The sequence below is a fragment of the Rhynchophorus ferrugineus genome, unplaced genomic scaffold, assembly GCF_030347505.1.
Source record: "Rhynchophorus ferrugineus isolate W39M unplaced genomic scaffold, kcgeb_rfMv2 rfM11, whole genome shotgun sequence".
In the NCBI taxonomy this organism is placed as follows: Eukaryota; Metazoa; Arthropoda; class Insecta; order Coleoptera; family Curculionidae; genus Rhynchophorus; species Rhynchophorus ferrugineus.
The window spans coordinates 28,141,360-28,169,070 of NW_027472590.1; the positions used below are offsets into that span (position 1 = coordinate 28,141,360).

The window sequence follows — 27,711 nt, forward strand, 5'->3', positions numbered from 1 at the left end:
ACGTCATTAAATATGCATTTGTTTTAATTGTATTTTCAATTTAGAATAAGAAAAAGATCATTATGTACAATTTTACTCGATGCTCGTTTGTTTTTCGTCGAACTGGGCTCTAATTAGGAGATGTACTAACACGGAATCATTTTTTTAAGTTATCAACTGGTTACGATCGCCGAACTGTCATTTAGGCGAGATTGGCGCGAGTTTCCCGGTTAACTAAATACCTCGAGAGCTCGCCCATCCAAATCTGAACACCCATTAGAATTAAAATGCGGAGTTTTGCATATATTTGCATGAGAAAACGGATCGGATCAATGGTTTCTTGCTTTTTATTTCAGCTTTTCGGCTAACAATGCGCACGCGACCACTGTTTCTAGTACAACAGCACTAATTCTAGATGATTTTTTTGGAAATCCAGAACATTGTTGTGAAAAATTATATTTAACAAATTCTCAAACATGTGAAGGCTCATTAAAACATAAATTTTTTGAGTAATTATCCGAAAAATAAATGTTTAGGAGAGTTAAAAAATGCAAATATCTCAGATAAAACACATTTGAATCGATGTATTTGGATGAGCTGTGATATAAGATACAATACTGACGATACCCTTTGCCAATATTTTCGTTTGGCAGCTATATCTGGTATTACTGCTTACCAAGCCATGCTGCATCGATCTGGGCAAGTAGCAACCAGAGTACATTGGGTGCTGTAGAGCTTTTGGGCTAGTTTTCAACCAATAACTCTTGTGATTAATTGTCTTCGAACAGTTTCGGCCATTCAAAACCACCACTTTTAAATATCAACACAATTAAGATACCACTGAGTTGAAACTCTTAATTTTATGTAAAGATGTCAAAATCATCAGATTTAACAGCTAACATTTTTTTCACCGTTAGATATATCTGGTTTAAATACATGCAAGCACCTAATGACGATTACAATTGATTTAGGACTAACTAATATGACAGCTAATAACAAATACACTCCTTAAATTGTTAAATTAATATAATAATTTAATTAATTTATTTTATAAGCTATGAAATTATTTTGTAATATGACGAATATGTGTAATAAACAACTCATAGGTAATAGTGCAAAATGAAAAAGAGCAATTAAATGTAGAGAAATGTGAAAACCATCAAATTGAACAGCTTTAACAGCATTTTCACCAGTAGATATCACTGATCAAAATATTACAATTGATTCAGCTCTAATTAATATGACAGATAATAATAAACACACTCTTTAAACTGCTAAACTTTACTTATAAGCTATAAATTATAATATTAGAAAAATATATATTTACTAAAATATATTTAATTTCCTCAAGTGCAATGACTTGTAAGAGTCTATTTTCAGCCTACAATATAAAACAATAATTACTTTTTCACTTGTATACAACGTTCTATATGAAAACATATTATTTAAACTTTCTCAATACTAAAACACATTTGCATCTTTATATTAGGACGAGTTAATGAGAAATAGTGTTAGGAATCAATGTCCTGAGCTAACTAAGCCTTGCTACCTTTTCAGAACGTTTCGTATTAAAGAACGGTATTCCTACACTTATAACATCCTGATGGATACTAAATACATCACTTTTCATTATTGCGAGTTCGAGATCCATTCTGGAATCTTTAAAATCCACTGTTTAAAAGTAAACATCAACAGAGTCAAGAAACCCATTAAATTCTGATAGGTGAACCTTAAGTTTTACGTTCATATCTACTACCTCAGAGAACCAGGATTGAATATCTAGTAGAGTAAAGTAGAAAGCCATCTACATTAACATCGAACTAAAAAAAAACAAACAGAAAGAATACTTAATAGTATATATATATTCGTATTCAGGCCAAGTAAATCAAATAAATTTTATTGGTTATGTAATCGACAAAAATCGCACAAATATGATGCAATATCTTTGAAAGGCAGTTAAAACTGAAACGGAGAGAAAGACAGAGCGACTGTGTGTGCGTTTTTGTATGTGTGTGTGTTTGTGAGCGTGAGAGAGGAGAAAACGAATGTATACGAGCATCATCATCATCTCCATCGCCTGTACGTTGAGACCATTAGCATCGCTCACCGAAAGAACTAATAACAATTCATTACCTACACCAATTTATTTCATTATAATAAATTCATTTCTTTCACCGATATGACTCAGCCGATTCGGTCCAGTATCGGAATCGTAGCAACCACAGATAGTTTATTCTTTTATTTTAGGTGCTAATAGTTATTATAGCACGGGCAATAATCGATTTTAACTCTTCTTCGGATCTGATTGATTCTCATTCTCCAAAATCCACTCTCTGGGAAATACAATATTCACTAATTATACTGCTAACGAATTTGTTCTATCGGTTTTTATTGAAACTTTGCTATTTATTGTGAAGGAAAATGCCTCTCTAATATATTAGGTCGCCTGACTAAAACAATTATATCTCTGAAAATAATTAAAATTTTTAAAAATCTTCTTAAGGACGTATTTATAGGTTTATCTGTAGAAAAATTTTTAAGAAAACAATTTGTAAAATTTCTAGTCTAGAATATCATCAAGATCATAGCGGAGTTTCTTGCCTTCAGTATTAAACTCGCTCTTAAGATATTGACCACTCGTGACAAGTTCTCCCACTGAAGCCTTACCATTTCCTTTTACACCAATCGATGCTAATCAACTGCTGTTTCCTTTAAAATTTATTATATTCGGTCCCAATACTAGAAAAGAATAATATAAGGAAAAATATATCCTAAAATCTTTTTAACATCACAAAATTTTAATACAATTTACTGATGGCTTCTATTGAAACAGTGGGAATGTATTTACCCACTTAATACTACAACTGCTTCGCAATAAACATAATTTACCACCAAGAAAAACCAACAATACTGTTTAGTAAATCATTTTTCTCGGTTTTTCGAACACATCGTATACGATTCAACATATATGCTGATGATATTCGATTAATTCAGTAACGCTTGAATAATTCCAACACGTTTTCATGACTTTTAAACGGCCGAATAAACAATTTTAGATATAAACAATCCGTGGTTTGATCTTCTTTCGTTGAACTTCTCGCTGAAAACACAAAAAAGCAAAAAAAAACCACACGAGTTATTTTAATAATACATCGTATGACCTCCTAATCGAGCAGACTCGGTACCGGGGCTTTGAACGGTTCGTTTGTGTAGATAAATCAGATGCGGAATCATTAGCATGGGAAAAAATGCGGACGAAAGACAAAGGTTAAGCGGCCATCGGAAGTATAAGCGAAATAATTCAATGCCTTATTACTAAATGAATATTAAATGGTATAATGGGCTTGTTATTTTACAGATTCTTTCGCAACTTTAACACCAAATACCCCAACAGAAAAGCAATGCGGTAAGTTAAGAAGAAGATATGCTTTTTTCTATATTTATATATATTTATTCGGTTATATTTATATATATTTATGGTATAGGCACGGCACAAAATGTCGATTTTAAGCTTAAAAAAATATCTACCGACTTAAATGAGCCAATCAGTTACCAATTTCCTGTCAAATGGCTAAAATCAATATTAACGGTACGGACCTTGTACATCGAAAATTAACTGGTAAAAAACCTAAAAAACAAACTTTCTCCAAGCACAAATCGTCATAGAAAAGGAACCCTTAAAAAACGCAGAACTAACTAGGATTTATCACCATCATAAATTCGTTTGTAGACTTTAAAAAACTTCGCAAAACCCTTCGGCGTTAAATAAAAAACCTCGAAAAATCTACTATATATAATTTAACCCTTGAGCCGTTCTTAAAAAAATTCTTAATTTGGTTTTATGAGCGCAAAACGAAGCAATTCGTTTTCTAGAAAACTGTAAAAAATTCGAAAAAAGCAACCTATGTAAACACTGATACTGTTCACAGTGTCCGTAAAATAAACAGTTGCCTTTATGATTATGATTCATAAATATTTTATAATTCAACATAATAACAATAAGAAATAATAAAGTTTGATAGAAACTATTTTTAGCGAAACCGTAGAGTAAAACCACACCTTAAATTAAAAGTATTCAACTAAAACATGTTCAACATTTTTCGTTATCATTATGTTCGTTAACAGTTAGTGTTTGGGGTGCATAAATTCTTATTAATTTAATTAATTATTTTTGGAAAAATAAAAAAATATATTGAACAATATCTAAAATTAAAAACAATGAAAATTTATCAGATCAAAAATGCTAATTCATGCCGCAGATTGTATCTGAAATTTAAATTTAATTTAATTAAACTAAATTACAGTTAAGTAATAAATTAATTGAACTAAAAATTACGTCGAATTCCTTAAATATACCTTATTATTTATTAATATTAATTTGTATCCTTGGTGAACAAAACATTTATATTTAAGCTTCAATATTCTGTGCTCATCAATACAATTTTTAAAATACAGGCAATTTTATTATTTCACACAGTTATTTCTTCATTTTTCTTAACTTTTTGATATTTACAAACATATAATAGTAACTGGTGCTAGATTACCACTGTGCAATAGATGAACAAGCAATATGAACTTCAATTTTTAAGATTTTACCAATGTAACTTTAACTTTGATTATTTATAAAATCCAATATGTTAGTTGATCTAAAGAAAAATTATTCAATGAAAATCATCATCCGAAACTCAGCTTCCACTATTTTAACAGAATTCGAATTATTTTGTTTTCGAATTTCTTAGCATCTACTACTACACAGCGGTATTCTCGAAATTTTCTCAGTGTATTATTTTATACATTGAGTATACTTGTTATTTAACCTTCCTGTTTTAAATTTAATTATCTATATATATATATATATATATATATATATATATATATATATATATATATATATAGTTTAAAGTCTCCTTTTACCAACTATGGGTTTATCTGGACTGGGCCTAAAGTTTAACATGGGCTCCGAACTACGGTCCTCAGCATTAAGCCTACCGACTGGCAAATGACCAATTTTAGAAATAATCCCAGAAGACATCCGGTCTTTACCCAGCCTGGTTACTGGCGTGACTGGGATCATTTTCCTTGTCGGATTTTACACTCTTGCCTAGAACATTCACAAATATTAAACAATTACAAACATAAATTTACGACCATGCCCCAACATGATTCGAACCCGCGGCTATCGCAACAGTAGGAGGACCGTCCCATCGCCTTTACCACTGCGCCACCAAGCCGGCTTTTTACATTTAAATTGAAAAATATGATACTTTTATTAAATATCTAGAACAAATGATTGAGTATATTATAGATTGACAAGAACTTAAAATGATTTCTTATTAACAACAATTAAACATTAATTTAGACAGGTATCTTTTTATAAATATATCAAATTTCTTCAAATTATATTGTATTCTAATAATATTTTATCTAGCGAACAAAATAAGTGTAGCAATTTGTAAGTTTTTACAATTTCCATTATATCCCCGCCAATATCAGCCCTTTAACTTACAATTTTATCATCGAACAATACCAATTCGATAAATCATCATCGACAACATTTCGCCAACCTGCTGCGACGACAATCTCGACTCCGACACTTGTTCGACACATAATAATAAAGGGATTTCTCACCCCCTTAGGCCGAAATCTGCTACCAGTTAAAAAATATGTCTTGACAGGGTCCCGCGACACACCCTTCCCGATGTCAGACCTTCCCCCAAGGAATATGCTGATGCGTTTATGAAAAGCCCATTCGAAACCTGTTGCCCCACGAAGACGACGGTATTTAGAACGTGGCGGATCCCTCACGATAGGGTTTAATCCTCCCTTGAGGGCGCCCTTTTACCGTGCATACGCGTGTTTTATCTTTCGAATAAGCGAGCAGGTTAATTGGGCATTGACGTCAAAACTTGGCAGATTTCGGTCGCATATTCAGAATTATATTTAATACATTAATTAATATATACAGAATAATTGTTATTACCGAAATGGTTTAGGTTTAAAGTGCTTTTAAAGGTTTAATCATTGAAGATGAGTGAAAAATTGGAGCTTGAAACCAAATTAAACACTTATATATTCATTTCAAACTGACCTGGGGCTCTTGACTAGAAAATTGATTGAAAAACACTAGTTGAATGATTAGAAACATAATGTAAATTCTGTATTCATCAACTATCATCTCGTTTTTCTATGCACAATAATTTTATTTCTAAGAATATATACGACAAAAAGCGTAACAGTTCATTCACAATTCTAATACATGACGATAATAAAAGATGTATGTTATTTCAAGTTTTATGACCAACTATATCTTGAATAATGAAGCATATTTTAACACAAGGTCCTTCAGAACCAAACAAGATTCAACAACTTCTTGAGGCAAAGAATATAGAAGATTTTTACACTACATTAATTGAAATTAAACTAGGGTGGTAAAACTAAATTTAAGACGTCTAAGTTCGTGTGGTCTGGTTCTATTTTTTAATTTTTCAATTTTCCACATGTTGTCCGGTAGCTGTGTTGCGTCCACGTTGCCTTGATTTAGTCAACTTCGTAGATCCATTTGGTTTACGAAATAATAGTGCATTCTTTCGTTGATTTCGTAGTAATAATCTTTGGTAATTAAACGAAAAACTATGTTTTTGTTGACTGAAAGTTACTAATCGGTTTAAAGTTTTAGTGAAACCCCATATCGGTACGCCTTATTGGAATATTTCACTGATAACCAAAGCAGATTTTTAGTTTTGATATTTTAGTCTGATCTGCTTTGTTTTTTGTCTAATGTGATATAATATTAAAAAATATAGAGACGAAAGAAACAATATAACATTAAAAGAAACATCATATATTATATATAAAGAAAGATTATATATATAATTATCCAAATACAATGATTATATTGCGTTTATAGCCATTAACTGTCGTAAATGTCAAAGAATAGTGTGTGTGTTAGAATCGACCGATAGCAATCTAAAAAATTTCGAAAAATTAAACCACTATAAATTATCTTTAAGTTTCCTTCCGGTGGAAACAGGTCGCATGAAAGATAGGGATCAGTTCGTGGCACCGTCTAAATGAAATTGTGGTAGGCGTGAATGACAATGGTTAACTAGGCGTGAGTTAGTAAGCACACGTGAGCTAGAACCAAAAGGTGTTTTTGCATCGACATTTGATAACGGGACGTCATAGGACGGTCGTGTTTTTTTCCCGAACTTATTTCGTGATGTTTAACCGGCGATTCATTTGATTCGGTTCAGAATTTTCTCGAATAACAATCAGTATTGTTTGTAAGGCATTGCCCGTATCTTCGACCAATTAATATTACATCATATTCATTGTTATTTTATTTTTAACATTTAAAAAAATCACATAACATTGACGTAAAATACAATCATTGGAACATCATGTAAAATATATTAAATAATTTACATGTTAGCTGACTATATTCAATATAATATACTGTTTTCGCTTGTTATGTTAATTTATATTAACTTTTGATTCATCAAATATCTTCTGGAACACACCATTGAGTATATTTGTAAATTTTTTCTTTTAATACAATATTGTCAAAATTAATTATATACAAATTAATTTCCATGGTTCTCCCAATATATAGTTTTTTTGATTATACAAAAAAAAAACATTAGTTGAATTACAAAAAAGTTATTTACTGGTAAAAATCATATTATCTAGGATGTAATTATCTAAGATTAAACCAAAACTTCATTCCTTTTAACCACGCCATATATATATATATATATATATAACCACGCTATATATATATATATATATATATATATATATATATATATATATATATATATATATATATATATATATATATATAGTTAATTTCTCTTGACGGATATTGTTAGAATTTGAAGATTTTATTGTCAGAAACTATTCACATTATTATTTTTAAAATATAAATTAAAATATATATATAACATGATGAATATTTTCAGTCAATTGAACTATACTTTCACATTTCTATCATGTCAGCTAGAAAACAAAATAGAAATGTTGCAAAATTCTCAAAAAGTTATCCGTTCTTAAGAATTAACACATAAAAGGCAAATGGACTGATTCATCGAATCAGTATATATCTTTAATTATAGAAAAAATCATTCAAGCGTCAGAAGGATAACTACGACAGTCAGCATTGAAAATAATAAGGCGTTGAAATAAGCATTGGATCTCTATATAGTCCACCAAGACACCAAATGACATGAAATATACAGAGATTTATTTTCGAAGATTAAGAGAATTAGGATGTTTAGTGTGGGTGGAGACCTTAATGTTAAACGTACTGCTTGGGGTTCACGATTAATAACATCTGTAAAAATGGAAGGAACTACACTGACATGAAATACTTGATTGAAATCTTGCTTGTCTATCGATACAAGTACAACAGAACAATAATATTAAATACATTTGTAAGATATGAGTCGTGAAGCAGATTTAATATAAGATACACTAAAAAAATATCTATTACAAAATTATAGCAGATAATACGTGTACAACAGTTGTAAAAAAACGTATTTAAAGAATGCCTGAAGAACTGTAAATCTTCTATCGAATGATAAGTTTGGTTAATGCAAAAATTCTTCTTCTTATTCTTCTTTCCCGTTCAGCATGTTAACACGGGTACCAACGCAGCAAAGCGGGTACTGTAAACTAACCGTTTTTGCATTCATTTACATGATCCTTTGAACAGTTGCTCTCGTAGCGATAAGATACAGGAAGAATTTTTATATCTCGTCTTTCCTTTTGCAAGAAAAATGCTCCGATCGGTTCACAAATAAATTCCGCCGGCGAGACAAAAAAAAACAGAAGTCTGCCGTTTTAATTGAGCGCCTCTATTTGTATTGATTTCGCTCGCGATTTTTTCTCTCTCTGCCTTCCTCGCGTTTTTTTCGCCGAACGCTGACAATTAGAGCGGAATTTCTATTTCGACAGTGTCAGGTGAAGAGTCTGCGTCAGCGTGGACGAGAAGAAATTAAAAGAGGAACAGTATGAATTCAAACAACGGCAAAAAACCCAACACGCTTACGAGATACTAACGATCGTGGGAAATATGAATGAAACTACGTGTAAGCAGTCGTGATTATGAACCATTCTATTGGATTAAAACGAAGAAACGATAAGCCTAATGTTATTTAATATGTTTTCTTCAAGAGAGAGAATGTTTTTTTAATAAATTTCCAAATATCACTTCTTTACCATATTTCCTTGATGAAATTGGGGAAAAAGTTCTGAAAGGTGTGACAAAACTGAACTACAACAGATCAAAGTTCCAACAAATAATGGCCCATAAGAAATACTTTTCAAGAAGAACTATAAGAACATTTTACATATAAATGAATATATATATATATATATATATATATATATATATATATATATATATATATTCTCCTACCATAATTGCATTTAAGGTTGGGTTTAATAAAACAATTTTTAAAGGCTATTCTTAAAGATTTTTTTATTACACCTTCTATGAAGTATGCTCAGTTCAATCTTAATTTACTTATTAACTTATTACTATTGTTCTATTTTATTTCATCACTCGATACATATTTCCAAAGATATAATTAAAATAGACTAATTAAACTAAATTTAGAGTAACACTTATAAACTAACAAGTTTCGATTTTCTGGGTGTTGTCCAGTAGCTGTATTGCTTCCGCTTTGCTGTGATTTTGTGACTTTATTTCATGTTTTAACGAGAAATCTGGGATAACTTCGTAAATCCATTTGATTTCGTAGGTCCAAACAAGCTTTATTATTAACTGATAAACTAATATCTCCGATCTTATATCAGTTCTTCGCTGGTTACGAAGCTATAAACATTGGTAGTTAACAACAACTTATTTTGTGCCAGCGTTGGATTACTAGTCAGTTTGATGCTTTACAGCAACTCTATATTTGCAGGTCCAAATAAGCTTTATTATCGACTGATAAACCACTGTATTTGATTATATTGACTTGATTCAAGCTGGGACTATCTTCCGACTAACCAGTACAGTTCACAATCGTTATTTCCTAAAAATGGAGATGCTTTTAAAGATCTGTGTAGAAAATGTCATCCTTGGAGTAGAGTAAATTGATAATCTATTCTAACTTCGAAGAAATAATGATTACAAAGAAATAGGGACTTGCTTGTAATTTAAAAAAGTTGTTTAGGATTCTGCACAATGTTTGCCAATATTGAACAGATCACAGTGAATCTTAAAGTGTTCTTCTTGCATAACTGCTTGAGTTTGTCTACAAAATTAGTTCAGGTCAGTGAAGAGTAAGGAAAACGATTTCATCAGGACATAAAATAAATATCTAGTTTATGTCAATATCTAGTTTTTGTTCAGATCAAACGATTTTCAAGCGTTGAGTTTTATTTCGATCTATCCGAGACGAAAAACCAACAGCTATAGCGATTTAAGAACGTTTTGTCGTCAGGTTTTTGTTCCACTTCTTGTCATCCTCGCGAAACGCATACCATCATAAAAACTGTCAGCATAATAGAAGTTTTGCAGATGTGGTTTCTGCACAATGTTTGCCAATATTGAACACATCACAATGAATCTTAAAGTCTTCTTCTTGCACAACTACCTTAACTTTGTCTACAAAATTAGTTCAGGTCAGTGAAGAGTAAGGAAAACGACTTCATCAGGACATAAAATAAATGTCTAGTTTATATCAATATCTAGTTTTTGTTCAGATCAAACGATTTTCAAGCGTTGCGTTTTATTTCGATCTATCCGAGACGAAAAACCAACAGCTATAGCGATTTAAGAACGTTTTGTCGTCAGGTTTTTGTTCCACTTCTTGTCATCCTCGCGGAACGATTACCATCATAAAAACTGTCAGCATAATAGAAGTTTTGCAGATGTGGATTCTGCACAATGTTTGCCAATATTGAACACATCACAATGAATCTTAAAGTCTTCTTCTTGCACAACTACCTTGACTTTGTCTACAAAATTAGTTCAGGTCAGTGAAGAGTAAGGAAAACGATTTCATCAGGACATAAAATAAATATCTAGTTTATATCAATATCTAGTTTTTGTTCAGATCAAACGATTTTCAAGCGTTGAGTTTTATTTTGATCTATCCTAGACGAAAAACCAACAGCTATAGCGATTTAAGAACGTCTTGTCGTCAGGTTTTTGTTCCACTTCTTGTCATCCTCGCGGAACGATTACCATCATAAAAACTTGTCAGCATAATAGAAGTTTTGCACATGTGGATTCTGCACAATGTTTGCCAATATTGAACACATCACAATGAATCTTAAAGTCTTCTTCTTGCACAACTACCTTGACTTTGTCTACAAAATTAGTTCAGGTCAGTGAAGAGTAAGGAAAACGATTTCATCAGGACATAAAATAAATATCTAGTTTATATCAATATCTAGTTTTTGTTCAGATCAAACGATTTTCAAGCGTTGAGTTTTATTTCGATCTATCCGAGACGAAAAACCAACAGCTATAGCGATTTAAGAACGTCTTGTCGTCAGGTTTTTGTTCCACTTCTTGTCATCCTCGCGGAACGATTACCATCATAAAAACTATCAGCATAATAGAAGTTTTGCAGATGTGGATTCTGCACAATGTTTGCCAATATTGAACACATCACAATGAATCTTAAAGTCTTCTTCTTGCACAACTACCTTGACTTTGTCTACAAAATTAGTTCAGGTCAGTGAAGAGTAAGGAAAACGATTGCATCAGGACATAAAATAAATGTCTAGTTTATATCAATATCTAGTTTTTGTTCAGATCAAACGATTTTCAAGCGTTGAGTTTTATTTCGATCTATCCGAGACGAAAAACCAACAGCTATAGCGATTTAAGAACGTCTTGTCGTCAGGTTTTTGTTCCACTTCTTGTCATCCTCGCGGAACGCATACCATCATAAAAACTGTCAGCATAATAGAAGTTTTGCAGATGTGGATTCTGCACAATGTTTGCCAATATTGAACACATCACAATGAATCTTAAAGTCTTCTTCTTGCACAACTACATTGACTTTGTCTACAAAATTAGTTCAGGTCAGTGAAGAGTAAGGAAAACGATTTCATCAGGACATAAAATAAATATCTAGTTTATATCAATATCTAGTTTTTGTTCAGATCAAACGATTTTCGAGCGTTGAGTTTTATTTTGATCTATCCGGGACGAAAAACCAACAGCTATAGCGATTTAAGAACGTTTTGTCGTCAGGTTTTTGTTCCACTTCTTGTCATCCTCGCGGAACGCATACCATCATAAAAACTGTCAGCATAATAGAAGTTATGCAGATGTATAGCGCTGTGAGGGAGAGCAAGGCCCCAAAGAAGAAGAAAAAACGGAATTAATATTAATACTTAACAAGAAACGCTAATGGATGTATGCAAATTCAGCCAACTTACTTATTAAAGATTGAAACGAAACTGTATTTAAATCATTTTAAAATTTAAATCTGTTCGGACGTTACGGGTTCTCATTTTTTTTACGTGCATTTTATGAATATTTATGGCCACAGAGCTGGCAATAGGAACGTGTTAATATAAATAGATGACGTACCACTCATCAGCGAACGAAACAGTAGATTTTTTTTAATAGCTTAATCAGTTTCTGTGGTTTCCTCAGTAAAACTATGTATTAATTGATTCGCCAATGACGCTATAGTCGTTTTATCTAACTTTAAGAGCTACATACATATTCCCCATATTCATCAAATATCATCAATATTATAATATAGTTAAAAATTCCTAACCAAGACAGTTTGGTTGATTGCATATGTTCAGTTACTCTTAATAATCTATATTAACATCAAAGAAAAGTATCTCGTCTCAAATCTATACACCAATCATCACACAAACTGCACAAGAACAACAATTATAATAAACACTAAACATACAGTAATAATTGGCGATTTATATTAAATAAAAGAATAACGATTACACCCTAAAACAGTTGCATTCAAATCGATCCCGTTACTTGAAAAAAAAATGACTCGTTAAGAATAACGATGCCCTCAACTGAGCGAATGTAAAGTATATTTTACGTCATTTGCATGCCCACATCACCATAACGTATATATATTTATACAATTTTTTAATTCCCCGAGCTTTGGTCTATAAGAAATCGACATTTATAAAATATTTAATAGAATACGAGCATGATTTCGCTAGACTTGAACAGATTATATGTTTTATTGTTATGGCGAGGGCAATTAGCATAACATTTTTATTGCCGTAATTTTTAAATATATGTTATTATTTAATAACGATACGTGGTATTGTTTTATTTTACGTTATAATGAGTCCATAACTGTAACTTCTTTTTTAAGTTCTGTTTCGAATTAGTAATTGTTGTATGGTGAATATATGGTTAATATGGGGCCACGTCGTGCATATTTGTCTAGATATTGTTGATATAGTGATACTAATGTTTCATAGTAATTTCCAGATAGTTTTCCATCTGTTTTATTTTTTGTCTCTAGTCGGTATGTTTCTTTTATTATGATTTTTCTGGTCTTGCTTTCCTTCTTTTTGTAATCATTGCCAAATAGTCTTTTATCTAATTTGTTAAGTGAATATATATATATATATATATATATATATATATATATATATATATATATATATATATATATATATAATGAATCTTAAAGTCTTCTTCTTGCACAACTGCCTTGACTTTTTCTACAAAATTAGTTCATTTTAGTGAAGAGTAAGTCTTTATATTAATATCTAGTTTTTGTTCAGATCAAACGATTTTCAAGCGTATTTGTCTAGATATTGTTGATATAGTGATACTAACGTTCCATAGTGATTTCCAGATAGTTTTCCATGTGTTTTATTTTTGTCTCTAGTCTGTATGTTTCTTTTATTATTATTTTTCTGGTCTTGTTTTCCTTCTTTTTTCAATCATTACCAAATAGTTTTTTATTTAATTTGTTTCTTGTCTCCAGCCTGTAGGGTTTTTTAGTGTTGTTTCCCTGATAATTTTCCATCTGTTTTCTATATAAACCAAAGCAAAGATGTCATTCAACATATATTTCATCGGTATGGTTGGTACGGTTTTTCTTTCTTAACTTCTGTTCACTTTTCACCAAGCAACAATTATTGGGAACTTGATAAATCCCTCTTTTAGCTTGGACGACATCTGGAGGTTTCGCTTTTAACTAATTCTAAATATTTTGACAATTTATCCTAAATCTTGATGAAATAGTCTTGATAAATAGTAAAAATACTAAAAAGTGTAAAGACCAGAGGACGGTCCACCTACTGTTGCGATAATCGCGGGTTCGAATCTAGGGCAAGGTAGGCTGGGTAAGACTAGATGTCTTCTGGAATAATTTCTAAGTTGGTCACTCGCCAGTCGGTGGGATTAATGCCGAGGACTTTAGTTGTAGTAAACTGTAGATCCAGTCCAAATAAACCCTCGTTGGTAAAAAGAGACTTTAAAATATAAAAAAAGAACATATGCAGTAATCATCAAGTATTTTATTGTCAGTTTATCAATTGATTTTACCAGTTTAAAAAGGTATTTAGTGATGTATATTTTCTGTTATATTATGCCGCCTGTTTGAATGCCGAATAACCCTGACTGATATTTATGTTTTCATCTTGAATAGGGTCCCATGGCGGATCCCCAAAAGCTCGAACATCTATCGGGAGGAAATTTATCTGCTAGTAAATATACATCTAAGGGTAAAACTCAATTACTGGCTCCAATAAGTAACTAGAGGACCGTCCATTTCAGACTTGGGCGCGAGTTTTTCACTTTTTCCAACGTTGCCAACAATTTAACAAGACAATTCAATTACTACGAACGAGGCATGGTGTGGCGGTTTTCTCCCTCTTCTCTATCCGTCCTCTTTCGTTCGTCCTTGCCTCTTCTGAACTTATGGCAAACTAAATCAAGGTGCAATCGAATAGACCGCAACCGCTTGTATCCTTTGGTCGAATACGTTTCGACAATAGCAGGAAAATTCAGCGACATTTAAAATATAGTTTCCGTGCTTTTCGTGTTTTTCGAAGCAAATTTATTCAATCATATCTGTGTTAGTTTTCTAGTAAAACCATTCAATCACTTTTAAATATCTGCAAAATCAAAAAGGAATAAATATAAACGTATACAAATTCTAAAAGTTCTATTTTCAAGTTATTTACTACTAACTAATTTATAACATCTTACTAATCATTAATGCCTAATAAACGTATTTTCATATTGTCTGCTCTACTAATCCTCTACTAAAATACTACTATCTTTTATTAAAAAATAAATAGTTATTTTATTTAACGTTTGGTAACTTTTGGCACCAGGATACTTGTCATTAAAATGACAGGTAAGAATCCAGAAAATTGAAGCCTGCACACAGGTTGTCATCACAGGTGTTTCTTGTATGTTACTTTTGACTGGGTAAATGAATGGCGATACCTTTATATATTTTTATTATTCTAATTAGTTCCACAATCTGCCCAGAGGGTAGTATTTGTTATGTTTACATGATCTTTATATATATATATATATATATATATATATATATATATATATATATATATATATATATATATATATATATATATATATATATATAATATAAAAAGGCGTCGATCTACCAAGATATTTAGCATCCTCTGCTTGGCGGAGTTGACAATTATTGATATAGATTGATGGATGTTCTTCTACAGAGCGCAAAAGTTATATAAGTGAATTTTGTATTATTGGCTTTAATACCCCATGTCTTTAGCATATTTGTATTTGATTCTAGTGATTGTAGGTTCTTCATATATAGAATGTTTTAGGAACTGTTTTATATATATATATATATATATATATATATATAATATAAAAAGGCGTCGATCTACCAAGATATTTAGCATCCTCTCCTTGCGGGAGTTGGCAATTATTGATATAGATTGGTGGATGTTCTTCTACAGAGCGTAAGAGTTATATAAGTGAATTTTGTATTATTGGCTTTAATACCCCATGTCTTTAACATATTTGTATTTGATTCTAGTGAATGTAGGTTCTTTATATATAGAATGTTTTAGGAACTGTTTCCATTCAAGCCAACTATATTATGGCTTCATTGAATAAAGTTCAATATCTAAGATATATTTGAAATGAACTAATATAAATTCTTGTTGAGCTTTAGTGCCCTAATCGGCACAAATAACTGTTCATTTTTGTCTTATATAACCGGCTAGTTTCTTTCTGGAAAAGATTCGGTCGATTTTCTACAGAAAATAAAACTGCGAGAGCAGAAAATCTCTGCGAGACCAGCCCGACGATCGAAAATCAATTTTCCTCGAGAAATTTCGTTCGCATTTCCGACGGCGAACGAGAATAACAAGCAGCGCCGTTTTCCTGCGTCGACCTCGTCGCAATTTGGAAATGAATGAATGAATGAATGGAATTCGGCTTCTTGCCGAATAGAATCTGAAATTGGATAATTTAAAATAGACCAATCGGGGTTTTATGGCATTTAAAATAACGGGAATGTTCTTTTATGTCTTGGGAAATTGATTTTGGCGATATTGATCAACGCGAAAGTCTTGTTTCAGATATTGTAATGAAAATTAATTCTTACAAAGCAACTATGCACTGTCTTCAAGATAGTCTCACTATATTTTACAAAAATAAACAAAAAAATCAATGCAATCTCAATTTATCAACCTTCTGATTTCCTATGTATTGTCCAGAATTGCTTTGAGATTGCTGTGATTTAATATCTTTCTTTAATATTTTAATGCGAAATATTATAAAGGTTTGTAGATCCATCGGATTTTAGAGGCCATGGTGCAGTTCTTCGATGATTAGCTAGCGATAGTCAATAGTAGGCAAGGAAGTTTTTTAAGAAGTCAAAATAGGCTTTATAATTGAAACTTTAATCTCAGGATAAGTTAACATAAGTTAAGGGTAAGATCTTTCGACTAACCAATGCAGTTTTTCAGTTATGACCCTGAACTTCTCAATTTCTTGTCCAAAATGATCTCACAAGATATATAACAGAAAATACGATATTAATTTAATACAAATCTTACAAAATTCATTTTAAGAGATGTGAAGCCAATGAGCTTGATATTCAAATATGACCATAATAAAGATTTACGGTTTAGTGGCAAATTAATGAGATTAAAGAATAATCAATGAGAATCATTTAGATATGAAATTAATCCAATCGTCGATTAAAATTGGCTTCAAATCAAATATACTTAAATTCCGCGATGCAGAATCTGTGAGTTGAGTGACAACTTACAACTACAGTAAAATTAATATTATTTTGTTATAAAGCCAGGATAATTGATAAATGGCTGCATATAGGCTGCAAGGCGTGTGCTGTAATGTTATAAATGTAACTTTAGAAAGCAACGGGCTATAACTTTTGCTATTCTTATATACATATGGCATTCCGATGGGCAAAAGAGGAAACTAGGTCCAGTTCACCAGGCCTTATTTCTTTCCAATATTATGCATTTATATAAAGACAGTAAAATAGAAGAGTCAATCGAACTCGTTATAGTTCTGAAGCAATATGTTGCAAATAGATTTTATTCCAGACCTAAAATTGATGAAAGAAAATTCAAAACTTTTTTAATCCAACTTTAGTCCAAATTTTCCAATTCTGATATTCCTGTAATTGTCATAATGTTGTAAATGTAACTTAAGAGAGAACAACAACCTTTGCTGCTCTTATATACATATGGCATTCCGGTGGATAAAAGAGGAAACTAGGTCCAGTTCACCAGACCTTATTTCTTTCCAATATTATGAATTTATATAAAGACAGTAAAATAGAAGAGTCAATCGAACTCGTCATAGTTCTGAAGCAATATATTGCAAATTGATTTTATTCCAGACCTAAAATTGATGAAAGAAAATTCAAAACTTTTTTAATCCAACTTTAATCCAAATTATCCAATTCTGATATTCCTGTAATTGTCATAATGTTGTAAATGTAACTTAAGAGAAAACAACAACCTTTGCTGATCTTATATATATATATATATATATATATATATATATATATATATATATGGCATTCCGGTGGACAAAAGAAAATCCAGGCCCAGTTTACCAGATCTTTTTCCTTTCCAATATTATGAATATATATAAAAACAGAAGAATAGTGGAGTCAAACAAACTGATTATGCTTTTGTCATAAAATATTGCAAAATGATCTTATTCCAAGCCAAATACATACAACTTTCTTTGATCACGCAATATAAATTGACCGAATTCTGATACCACAATGGATAGTTTCATTAAAAAAATAAATAAAATCACTAGATGTAGTAACGAGGGTCTGTTTCTCGTTTAAAACTCGCTAGTAACATGTCGAACAAAAGCCGGGCATTCCCGTTCGCCAATATGAAAACTTCCTAGCGCAGAAGAGCATAAATCCAATGATTGACTTTCGCCCGTCCAATAAATCCTACCCGAATCGTAAAAAAGTGTGCAATATTTCAGACGGTTTTGAATACGTTACTCCCCGAAAGCATGCGATATGATTAATATAAGTTGGGCGCACCGCTTTGTAAGTACCGCGGCCTTTAAGTACCCGCCGATTCTGCCTTGCATCTACTTTACGTTTTAGCTAAGTTGAGATAATCAACGGGGAGATTTCGCGACGCGTCCCGATTCGCGCCCGATCCTTCGCTCGTATATCGACGGACAATCTTAATTTATGCAACCACCGGGACCTATTAGCGCTACTTAGTATTATAATGACCGCCGGCGGATATTCATCACGTTAGGGAAGCGTCGACGGTACCATAAATTAATTCGGATAACGTTAACGTCACGGCGGCCGACGGCCTGCGAAAACTCTCTATCAAAAGGTCGTATTTCGTAAAGGTACAAGCCATTTAGAACGCCATAGGAGGAAGATTCGTTCAACAAATTTGTCTGAAAATTAATTTACCCATATTCCAATTTCCCACAGATGGATTCCTAATGATTTTATTGATTGTTTTTTCGATTATTGATCGTGCATAGTTTATCGAGAACGTTTCAATCAATTTATCTCGCGTTACGTCATAGGATCGATCGCTGGTTCGGGTCGGAATCCATCGTCCAGCGCCTCGGCGATCGCCGATGGCCAAACAAAGAATCCGTACGTAAAAATGGTCTACTGGATTAATGCGTTCGTCGATTACTCGAAATTATACCGTAACTTGGTAGCAGGTCCAATTTTCTTCAAACAGCTCCGTGGAAAAAGGAACAAGCCGCTTGTCCGCGTCTCTTTTTTAGCGCGAGAGAGAACTTCATGGCCGGTATATTTTAAAACGCATTAGGCTTTGTAATTTTCAAGCTTCTATGCCAGATGGCTTCGTCAGAAACAATATAGGAAAGAAGAACAAGAAGTCTAATTAATGGTAAAACTGTACGTCAAAGAAACATCATATATACTCAAAACTATTTTTATTATATATTACAACCTTAATCCACAGATTAATTTATTAATCTTAGTTTTGTTTAACTTGCATCAAAACACAAAGAAAATTTTAATAAAGTATCTCCTTAAGTAAAATTAAATTATACTACTTAAGCTAAAGCTAAGACCTTAGAAACCAAGACCTAACACTTATACACTACACAAGTTTATCTGGTTTGCTTGCTTAAATCATTTGATTTTCTGTACGTTGTCCAATAGCTGAATAGCTTCTACATTACTGTGATTTGGTAACCTTTCAGTTATAAGATGAATATTTGATAGCCCAGTAGATCTGCTTGGTTCCATAGGTTGTTCGTTGTTCATAGGTTACAAATCATTGGTGATTAGTCGAAGAACGTTGTTTTGGCAGCGTTGTATTGCCACCCACTTTAGCGTCATACTGTAAACTGACCATATTGATACCCCATAAGTCCAAATAGGTTTTATAAATGGCTGATAAACCAAAACTTAAACCCTTAAACTTATTTATTATAGCAAAGCTAATTTTACAGGAGACAAATTTCAGTAAAAGTAATCTGCTTTGAATAATGATGACAATATTTATTGATCAACTCTTAAACTCTTTAATTTAGGTAAATTTAACTTTACAAAAACCAAGTTAGAGTAAAAGAAATGTACTCATTATTTTAAAATAAACTAAAAAACTTATTAATGTTAATGAAATGATGGATTATCAAAGTAAATATGATTGCATTTGTGTCTGAGTAAGGGGGAGTACTGTTTCTAGAGTGACTAGTTCTAAAAAATAAAAACGAAAATAAAAAAGATCCGAATAAAGGAATTATTATAGAAACTAGGAATGAGTGAAAGAATTTCCTGAAGTACAGTGAATATGAAAATAATATAGATGTTACAAAATGTATTACATTTAACCATAACATTTTAAACAAAAAACCACTGGAAAACTATTAAAACGATAATATATAAAAACGATAAATATTTTTAACATCACAATATTTATTCCCATTCATTCAGATATCAAATAAATCCTATTTGATGGCCATTCTCAATTCAGTTGTTTACATTAACATAGCCCGATTAACATAGAACCGAAATAAATAAAAACGAATCCATCTCGGGCAGTATTCGGTAGTCCATCAAAGAATCATCCGCGATGATTTATATATTCATCTGTTTGAATTCTAGCGGTGCTTCACAAAAGGCATTTTGTTCAATTAGTTTTCAAAGAAGGCGCTCTTTGTATATCTACCTGCCGCTGAACTATATTAAAGCAAAGGTGGATTAATGATTTGTCCGCCTCCTTCGAAGAGAACAAGCCCGGCCAATACGTAATAAAATCATCCTTCGAATATAAATATAACTCTTCGGTTTTTACATGTGTTTCGACGCTGTAGCGTACGGATTCTTTCGCTGGTATCGCTCGAGAGCAAATGTACACGTGGTTGTTGTTACTGGAGTTCTCATAAATTGATAGACTAGTGGAAAAAAACCTTGAATTTATTTTAAATACTTCCACTGTTATTGCATCTCGTGATAAGTATCTATAAATATATATAAAGTACATAAGGAACAATTGCCATAGCATCTTTAATAGCGATTGTGCGTTCTTGGTGATTAAATTTATTATTAAGACACGGAAAACAAAATGCTATACTGACAATAGGTCTGAGAGGCTTATTGAAAATATATCTATGATATAATGGTTAAGTAGTTCTAACCAAGGAAAATATTTTTTTAATTCCTTTTAGAAACTGACGATTTCAATTTTCTCATTTTTTATTTAGATTATCCATTCCATCATTCCCACTATTACCATACATTCACTTTGAAAACATTCTATGTAATCTCAAATTATCATGCAAATTTGTAAAAATTAATCTTGTGATGTCTTTAAAATGTCATGTAAATTAAGTAAGCTTGTTGTACGATTTTTTTTTTGGAATAACTTGATTTTTGTCTAGTGGTGGGGACATTGTTTGATTCAAACATTGTTCTCTATTTCTATTTCGAGTGGAATTCCACAGGATAGTTTTTTTGAAACGACTCCTATATCTGCTCTACACTGTTGTTATCCTAACAACAATGACGATATCAATTTTCTGTTGTCTTTTTGTGGAACGATTTATATTTGACTGATTTGGAAGCTTTTCATTTAACTAACTGAATTTTTTATTATTGTATCCATTCATCATTCTTACTATTACCATGCTTTCAATTTGAAAACATTCTCTATATTTTCAAATGTTCATGCAGATTTGTAAAAATTAATATTTTGATGTCTTTAAAATGTCATGGAAATTAAGTAAGCTTGTTCTACGTTTTTTTTTTGGAATAACTGTTGATTTTTGTCGATTAAAAAATCCAAAAAATTCGGCATGTTAGACAAAAAGCCGAAAAGTTGAAACTCAAAATCAAAGAACTGTACAGGTTAGTCAGAATATACTCCCAACTTGATCTAAGATCGAAGAAATTAGTTTATCAGTTAATTATAAAACATATTTGGCGATCAAGTATGGCGTCCACAGTAAGACATTAAATTGACTGGTAATCCTGGTTGAAAAGCAAACGCTGCCAAAACAATGTTCTTCGACTACTCGCCAATTCAAATCAGTACTTAATCAACGTGGAATTGCACCATGCCATCGAAAGCAATGACTCTATGAATTTATTCAGGATTTCACTTTAAAACTTAAAAGTTTACTAAATCACAGTAATGTGGAAGTAACACAGCTACTGAATACCATATAGGAAGTAATAATATTGAAGAGAACCAAACCCGCAGGTATAATTTAAGTTTAATTTGTGAAATATGCATTGATGTACTAATCCAACACCTGTCCTGCTGGTTTATTGATTCAATTAAAGCAGAACTGTAGTAATAATTTAATTTTTAAATTAAGATTGTAATCTAAGGTAAGATCTGATAAAAGAATAACAATATAACTAAAAAATAGAGAATACTATAATACATGATGACATATCGTTCATTACAATCATAACCTCGTCCACCCTCTCTGTGAGCCTAAACGTTTGACGACCAGATGGAAACCAGAGATGTAATCTCTGGTTCGTCGCATAAAAAAAGAGGAGAAAAGGGAAAAAACGACCGAATCAATGATGGTATTTATGTGGGGAATGAATATCCATTTGCGAATAAGAGACGAGGATCTATTGACCCGTGGATCTCGCGACCGAATTGCTTCTTCTTTTTTACGAATCTGCGAACGACTAGGGGGCATTGGATTACACCAATATTTCGGTAGCGGTAGGTTACGTTGCGGTAGGTTAGTTTTGAAATAGGGGGAGAGCATGAGTCCGGATCGGATAACGATGAAACATCCCCAAAATAAGTATCGATATCGATGACAATTAAACGTTTGAAGATTGTTCATCTGCTAGAACAGTTACACGAGTATTACGATGATTTTACGCCACATACTGTAACACCGTTCTAACAACTAACGAGGTTTTTCCGTCTCGCGCTGACCTATCAAAGGAAATCCAGCACTATCGGCGAAAAAACCGTGCAGAGGTGAAAAAACCCGCTCGCCGCGATGCGAAGTCTTAACTAAAATCATTCTAAATAACAGGACATACCGCAGATCGGTTTTTAACCAAGTTAAAATGCTAAGACAATTAATTCTTCTTGCGATGGCTTCGTTGATGCTTCCCATAAGCCGTGTAATGGAATTTGCGAAGCGGAAAACGCGACGGAATGAACCGGAAAATTATCGACGTCGATTTGCATAGACTCTTAAATTTAATTTCGTTGTTTTTCTAATAAATCACGCCATGTAATATTATAAAAATGTTGTTGTTACAATAAACGTCGATCCCAAGTAGAAAAACCTTGAGTTAGAGTGGACAAAACAGTTTATATCCATTATTTGCATACAATAGTGAAAGATCAGCTCGAGAAAACATAAATTACGTTTTTTAACATTTAAATTTTCTTTCCATAACCATATATTTAACTCAGATTGTCAACTTTTATGAATATCATATAAATAGGGAACAATTTAGCTTTATTGGCGCATTAATATATTTTATTAGTCTTTTGTATAACTTTAATATCTATTCAAACATTATTATTCATACTGTAAATGATTATATGATTAAAAGTCTTCTTCTGCGGTGTCATATTTTAATACAATTGAAGATTAGAGACAGTAAAATGAGACATTTTGTTCGTTATTTCTTCTTCTTCTTCAGTTTCATCCACTTTTCTTCAGAGCTAATCCTTGTTAAATATAGTACAGTCCTCAGTAAGGCTTTATTTTAATAAATTTTAATCGAATATATATCAGTAATATATTTCAATTTAAGTTAATTTAGCTGGACATTTTAACATTTTAAAATATCAGGTCCTCCGGTGTTACCTTTCTTCAGACTTTTTTCAGGTGTTTATTTTCAACGTTTGCACCTTTTGATCGGGCAATAAAAGAACTATATTATCGTCAAATCTTGACGCAGGTAATATCTATTCTTCCTTATATATTTATGAGATTATTAATTTTTTAAAGGAGAAGAAATAATTAAGATCAATATCTATAAAAAATCAACATATTTGCCATCACTTTCATTGACGATGTCTAAAAGTTTGAGTATGAGTTTGTGCTGGATTCTTCTGGTTTTCCAAAACGTTCTTGAACATTGACACCAAACTCGTCGTTCTAAATCATTGAAACCAAAACCGACGATTGGGAAATTATGGTGTAGATTTCATCAAATCAAATAGCAAATGTAATTAATATCGATAAACTGAGAAATAATAAATGAAGAACTATTATTATCTATTAAAAAACATCAAAATCATCACTTTATAACATTTAGGTTAGATTGATGAACATTTGTTTACGTTGATACTTGGCATTTTCACCAATAGATACAGTTGATCAAAATAAACACAAGCAATTAATACATATTGTTAATTATATAAAGAAATAATCAAGTAACACTGTGTGACAATTTTGTTATTCTATAACATTAAGTTAAACGGCTTTTTGTTAAATTGTACCTGCTGAACACATAAACTTCTTGGATTTTTTGTAACAAGTACCATTTTAAAGACGTGAGAAATTAACGTACTATAAATAAATAAAGACTGTCTAAAATTTTAAATCATATTTATTTATTTACAATATTAATTATATATAAAAATAGTAATATATTTACAAGTTTACAATGAATCAAAATAGCTCAAGTTTAAATAGTCAATAGAAAAGATAAGCCATATATTTTGAAAGAAAATCACGAAATATAAACTTTTTCTCTTCTGAACAGTAGAATACTATTTCATTACAAACCAGCAGTATTTTACTAACGTTTTAATATTCCGCCTTCCTTGATAACTATCTTTGATCTGTTTTATGTCCTGGTGAAAACGTTTACCTTGTTCTTCACTCACCATTCCAAGATTAGAGGGAAAAATCGAAATGAGAATGCAAGAAATGCGTCTTTAAAGACATTCTGCACCCTATTGTTTTAAATTTTTGTAACAAGTCATTCACTAACAACTGTAAGACTGCCTAAAATCCATGAATTACTTCCTTTAGAGATAAATCATAGTTTTCTTATTGGTAGACCAACAATGTCTTCTTTTAGTTCGGCATCGCTTAATTTAGAGAAAACTCTTTTCAAATACAAAAATCCTTTACCATTTTTATCCATTTCGTTTAACGTCTCTTTTAAAATCACCGAATATGCAGTAGTTATGGAAGGATATCGCCTGTCATTATGGAGTAATACAGCTTTTTAACGTAAATAGTATTTACACTATTACAAAGGAACCCTACATGTTAGACAATTATATCAATAGACAATGTTTTAACAATGGAATAATGAAATTTGTGTTATAAAAGTTGTAATATGCGAAACTAACATTTTTTTAAAATTATTTTGGTTTAACAATCCGGGCTAGTGTCATCAATCACCCGAAAAGGAACTTCGTAACCTACGGCCGGTCGTTACTTGATATCCGGTCCGGTATTAGGCCAAAGATGCTGAAATTATTCACCGAATTTCCTTATTGGCGCCAAAAAAATCGTTTCACTCGAGACTGCAGGTAGACGGACCCGACAAGACATTTTTTCATTAGTCAAAACTTCAGGTAGGTTCACAATGGAACAAAAAATCGTTTACGATCACCGCTAAAAGGTTCTTCTAAGAAATTCTTGCAAATCTTTCGAAACTCGTATAGTTATGAAAAAAGCACTCTTGCTTCTGTACTACGATAGGAGGTAAAAAATCGCCAGGTTTTTTTTTGTCACCGGGTCTTATTCGTAATAAATCACCAACCAGATCACCCGGTAATTTTATTAGAAATCTTTGGGGTTTTTAATTGCCTTAATGTTTTAATAAAAAGCATTTATAATCCGAATTCGAAAAAATAATTTAAATTTTATTGTTCATTGTGGTTTCATTACAGTGTTGTCGTAGGAATACGGCTAGAACGGGGAGTTTTGGCACGGCCGCCGGTCGCATTGATTGCTGGGCGTTGTCGTGCCGACAAAGGTCCGATTCGCGTGGCGAAAACTCGTCCATATTACAATAGCAACACCTAATTGCCAAATCTTAAATTTCTAATGTTCGCATAACAGAATCGTAGTCATTTTGTAATTATTCAGCTTACAACTGCGCGAATAATCGTCAAGATTTCACGACTATATGTATATATAAAAAAAAAACAGAAGGGTCATCAAGCGCGAAAACTCTCGAAAATCTGTCATCCACCGACTACCATAGAAACAATAGGATACATTATTTAGAATATATATATATATATATATATATATATATATATATATATAGAAATAAATTTGATTTAATGTTGATATTATATATAAGGAGGTAACTAAACAACATTGGAACAACTTTCAAATAACACATTTTATTAAAAGAATTAAATAATAAAGAATTAATATACATAAACTATATAAACCATATAAACAAACATATTTAAATATATTTACAGAATTTGCATTAAGATCAAATACAATGGACAAACCAAAAAAAAAACTAAAAATGAATTAATTATCTTCAGCTTTTATACAACTGCCAGCCTACAAATGCAACAAATCGATGGTTTTTTACAACCAAATGTGTATAAAAATAATAATTCCCTTTAATATTACTAATTAAAATAACTCCTTTTACTAACTAAGAGTTTATCTGGACTCGGCCTAAAGTTTAACGTGGACTCCGAACCACGATCCTCAGCATTAAGCCTACCTACTGGCGACTGACCAACTTAGAAATCATCCCAGAAGACATCCGGTCTTACCCAGCCTGGTTACTGGCGTGACTGGGATCATTTTCCTTGTCGGATTTTACACTCTTGCCTAGAACATTCACAAATTTTAAACAATCACAAACATAAATTTACGGCCATGCCCCAGCAGGATTCGAACCCGCGGCTATCGCAACATTAGGAGGACCATCCCATCGCCTTTACCACTGCTCCACCAAGCCGGCAATAAAATTTTATTATTTCTCCTTGCCCTACACACTTTTGCCCTTTACAATCTTTTTATTTGAACAACAATAATTCTTTTCTCTCTTTCTTGCTATCGTTTTAAAATCAATTTTTTGAATTAAATTTTGCGATATGTTGATCCGTGTTTCATGTCGTTGGAAATGTTTTTTTTATATAAATTCGACAGCTAAGGTTCCCACTCTAAACAAAATTGACGCTGTTTGTACTTTCATGTATAAAATATGGATAAATGTATTAAACTTTTAAAATGCATGTTATGCTTGTTCTTTATGTCATTATAAATTAAATTACAATAAATTTCATATTTCATGCAAAAAATAGAAATAACCCTTAACACGAAGAACAAACTACGTAAAAACTAGTACTAGTACTAAACTACGTCAAAATTTTAGTTCTTTAGAAAAATCAGAAGAATTGCCACGTTGCCAGTTCTTAGAATAAAATTTCTTGGATTACTCAATTTGGTTTAATTTTTGATAAACCTATTGGTACAAATATTATATCTAATTTTTTCTCTGACTCTAATTTCGCTTTCTTTAGCTTTTACACAATTCTAGCAAAGCTTATAACGTATAAAACGAAAATATAATCGCCCAAGAATATATCCTCATTAAAATAAATGTCTAATTTTTATCAGTCTCTGCAATTTTTGCTACTATTTTTGATGAACAAACACCATTAGCGAATGACTATTGAAATATAGCTATATAGCTTTTGGTTGACGTATTCTACATTTATTAGCCTAAAACGAATGGACGGTTAATTGCAACAAAATGTGGATAAAAGTTATAAGTACCTTTAATATTACTTGTAGTACAATTGTATATT

The 27,711-nt window shown here is 31.7% G+C and overlaps 1 protein-coding gene across 3 annotated transcripts in view; it reads left to right on the forward strand.

Annotated features, from left to right (window-relative positions):
* LOC143205128 (uncharacterized) overlaps nucleotides 1-27,711 on the forward strand; it is a 163,939-nt gene that overhangs the window by 72,179 nt on the left and 64,049 nt on the right. For 2 of the 3 annotated variants that reach the window (XM_076418213.1, XM_076418212.1), the window contains exon 2: nucleotides 3,338-3,385. The exons of the other annotated variant lie outside the window; for it this stretch is intronic. In XM_076418213.1, coding sequence (XP_076274328.1) covers nucleotides 3,338-3,385 — 48 coding nt within the window. The remainder of the gene's footprint in view (nucleotides 1-3,337; nucleotides 3,386-27,711) is intronic. 3 annotated transcript variants of the gene reach the window in all.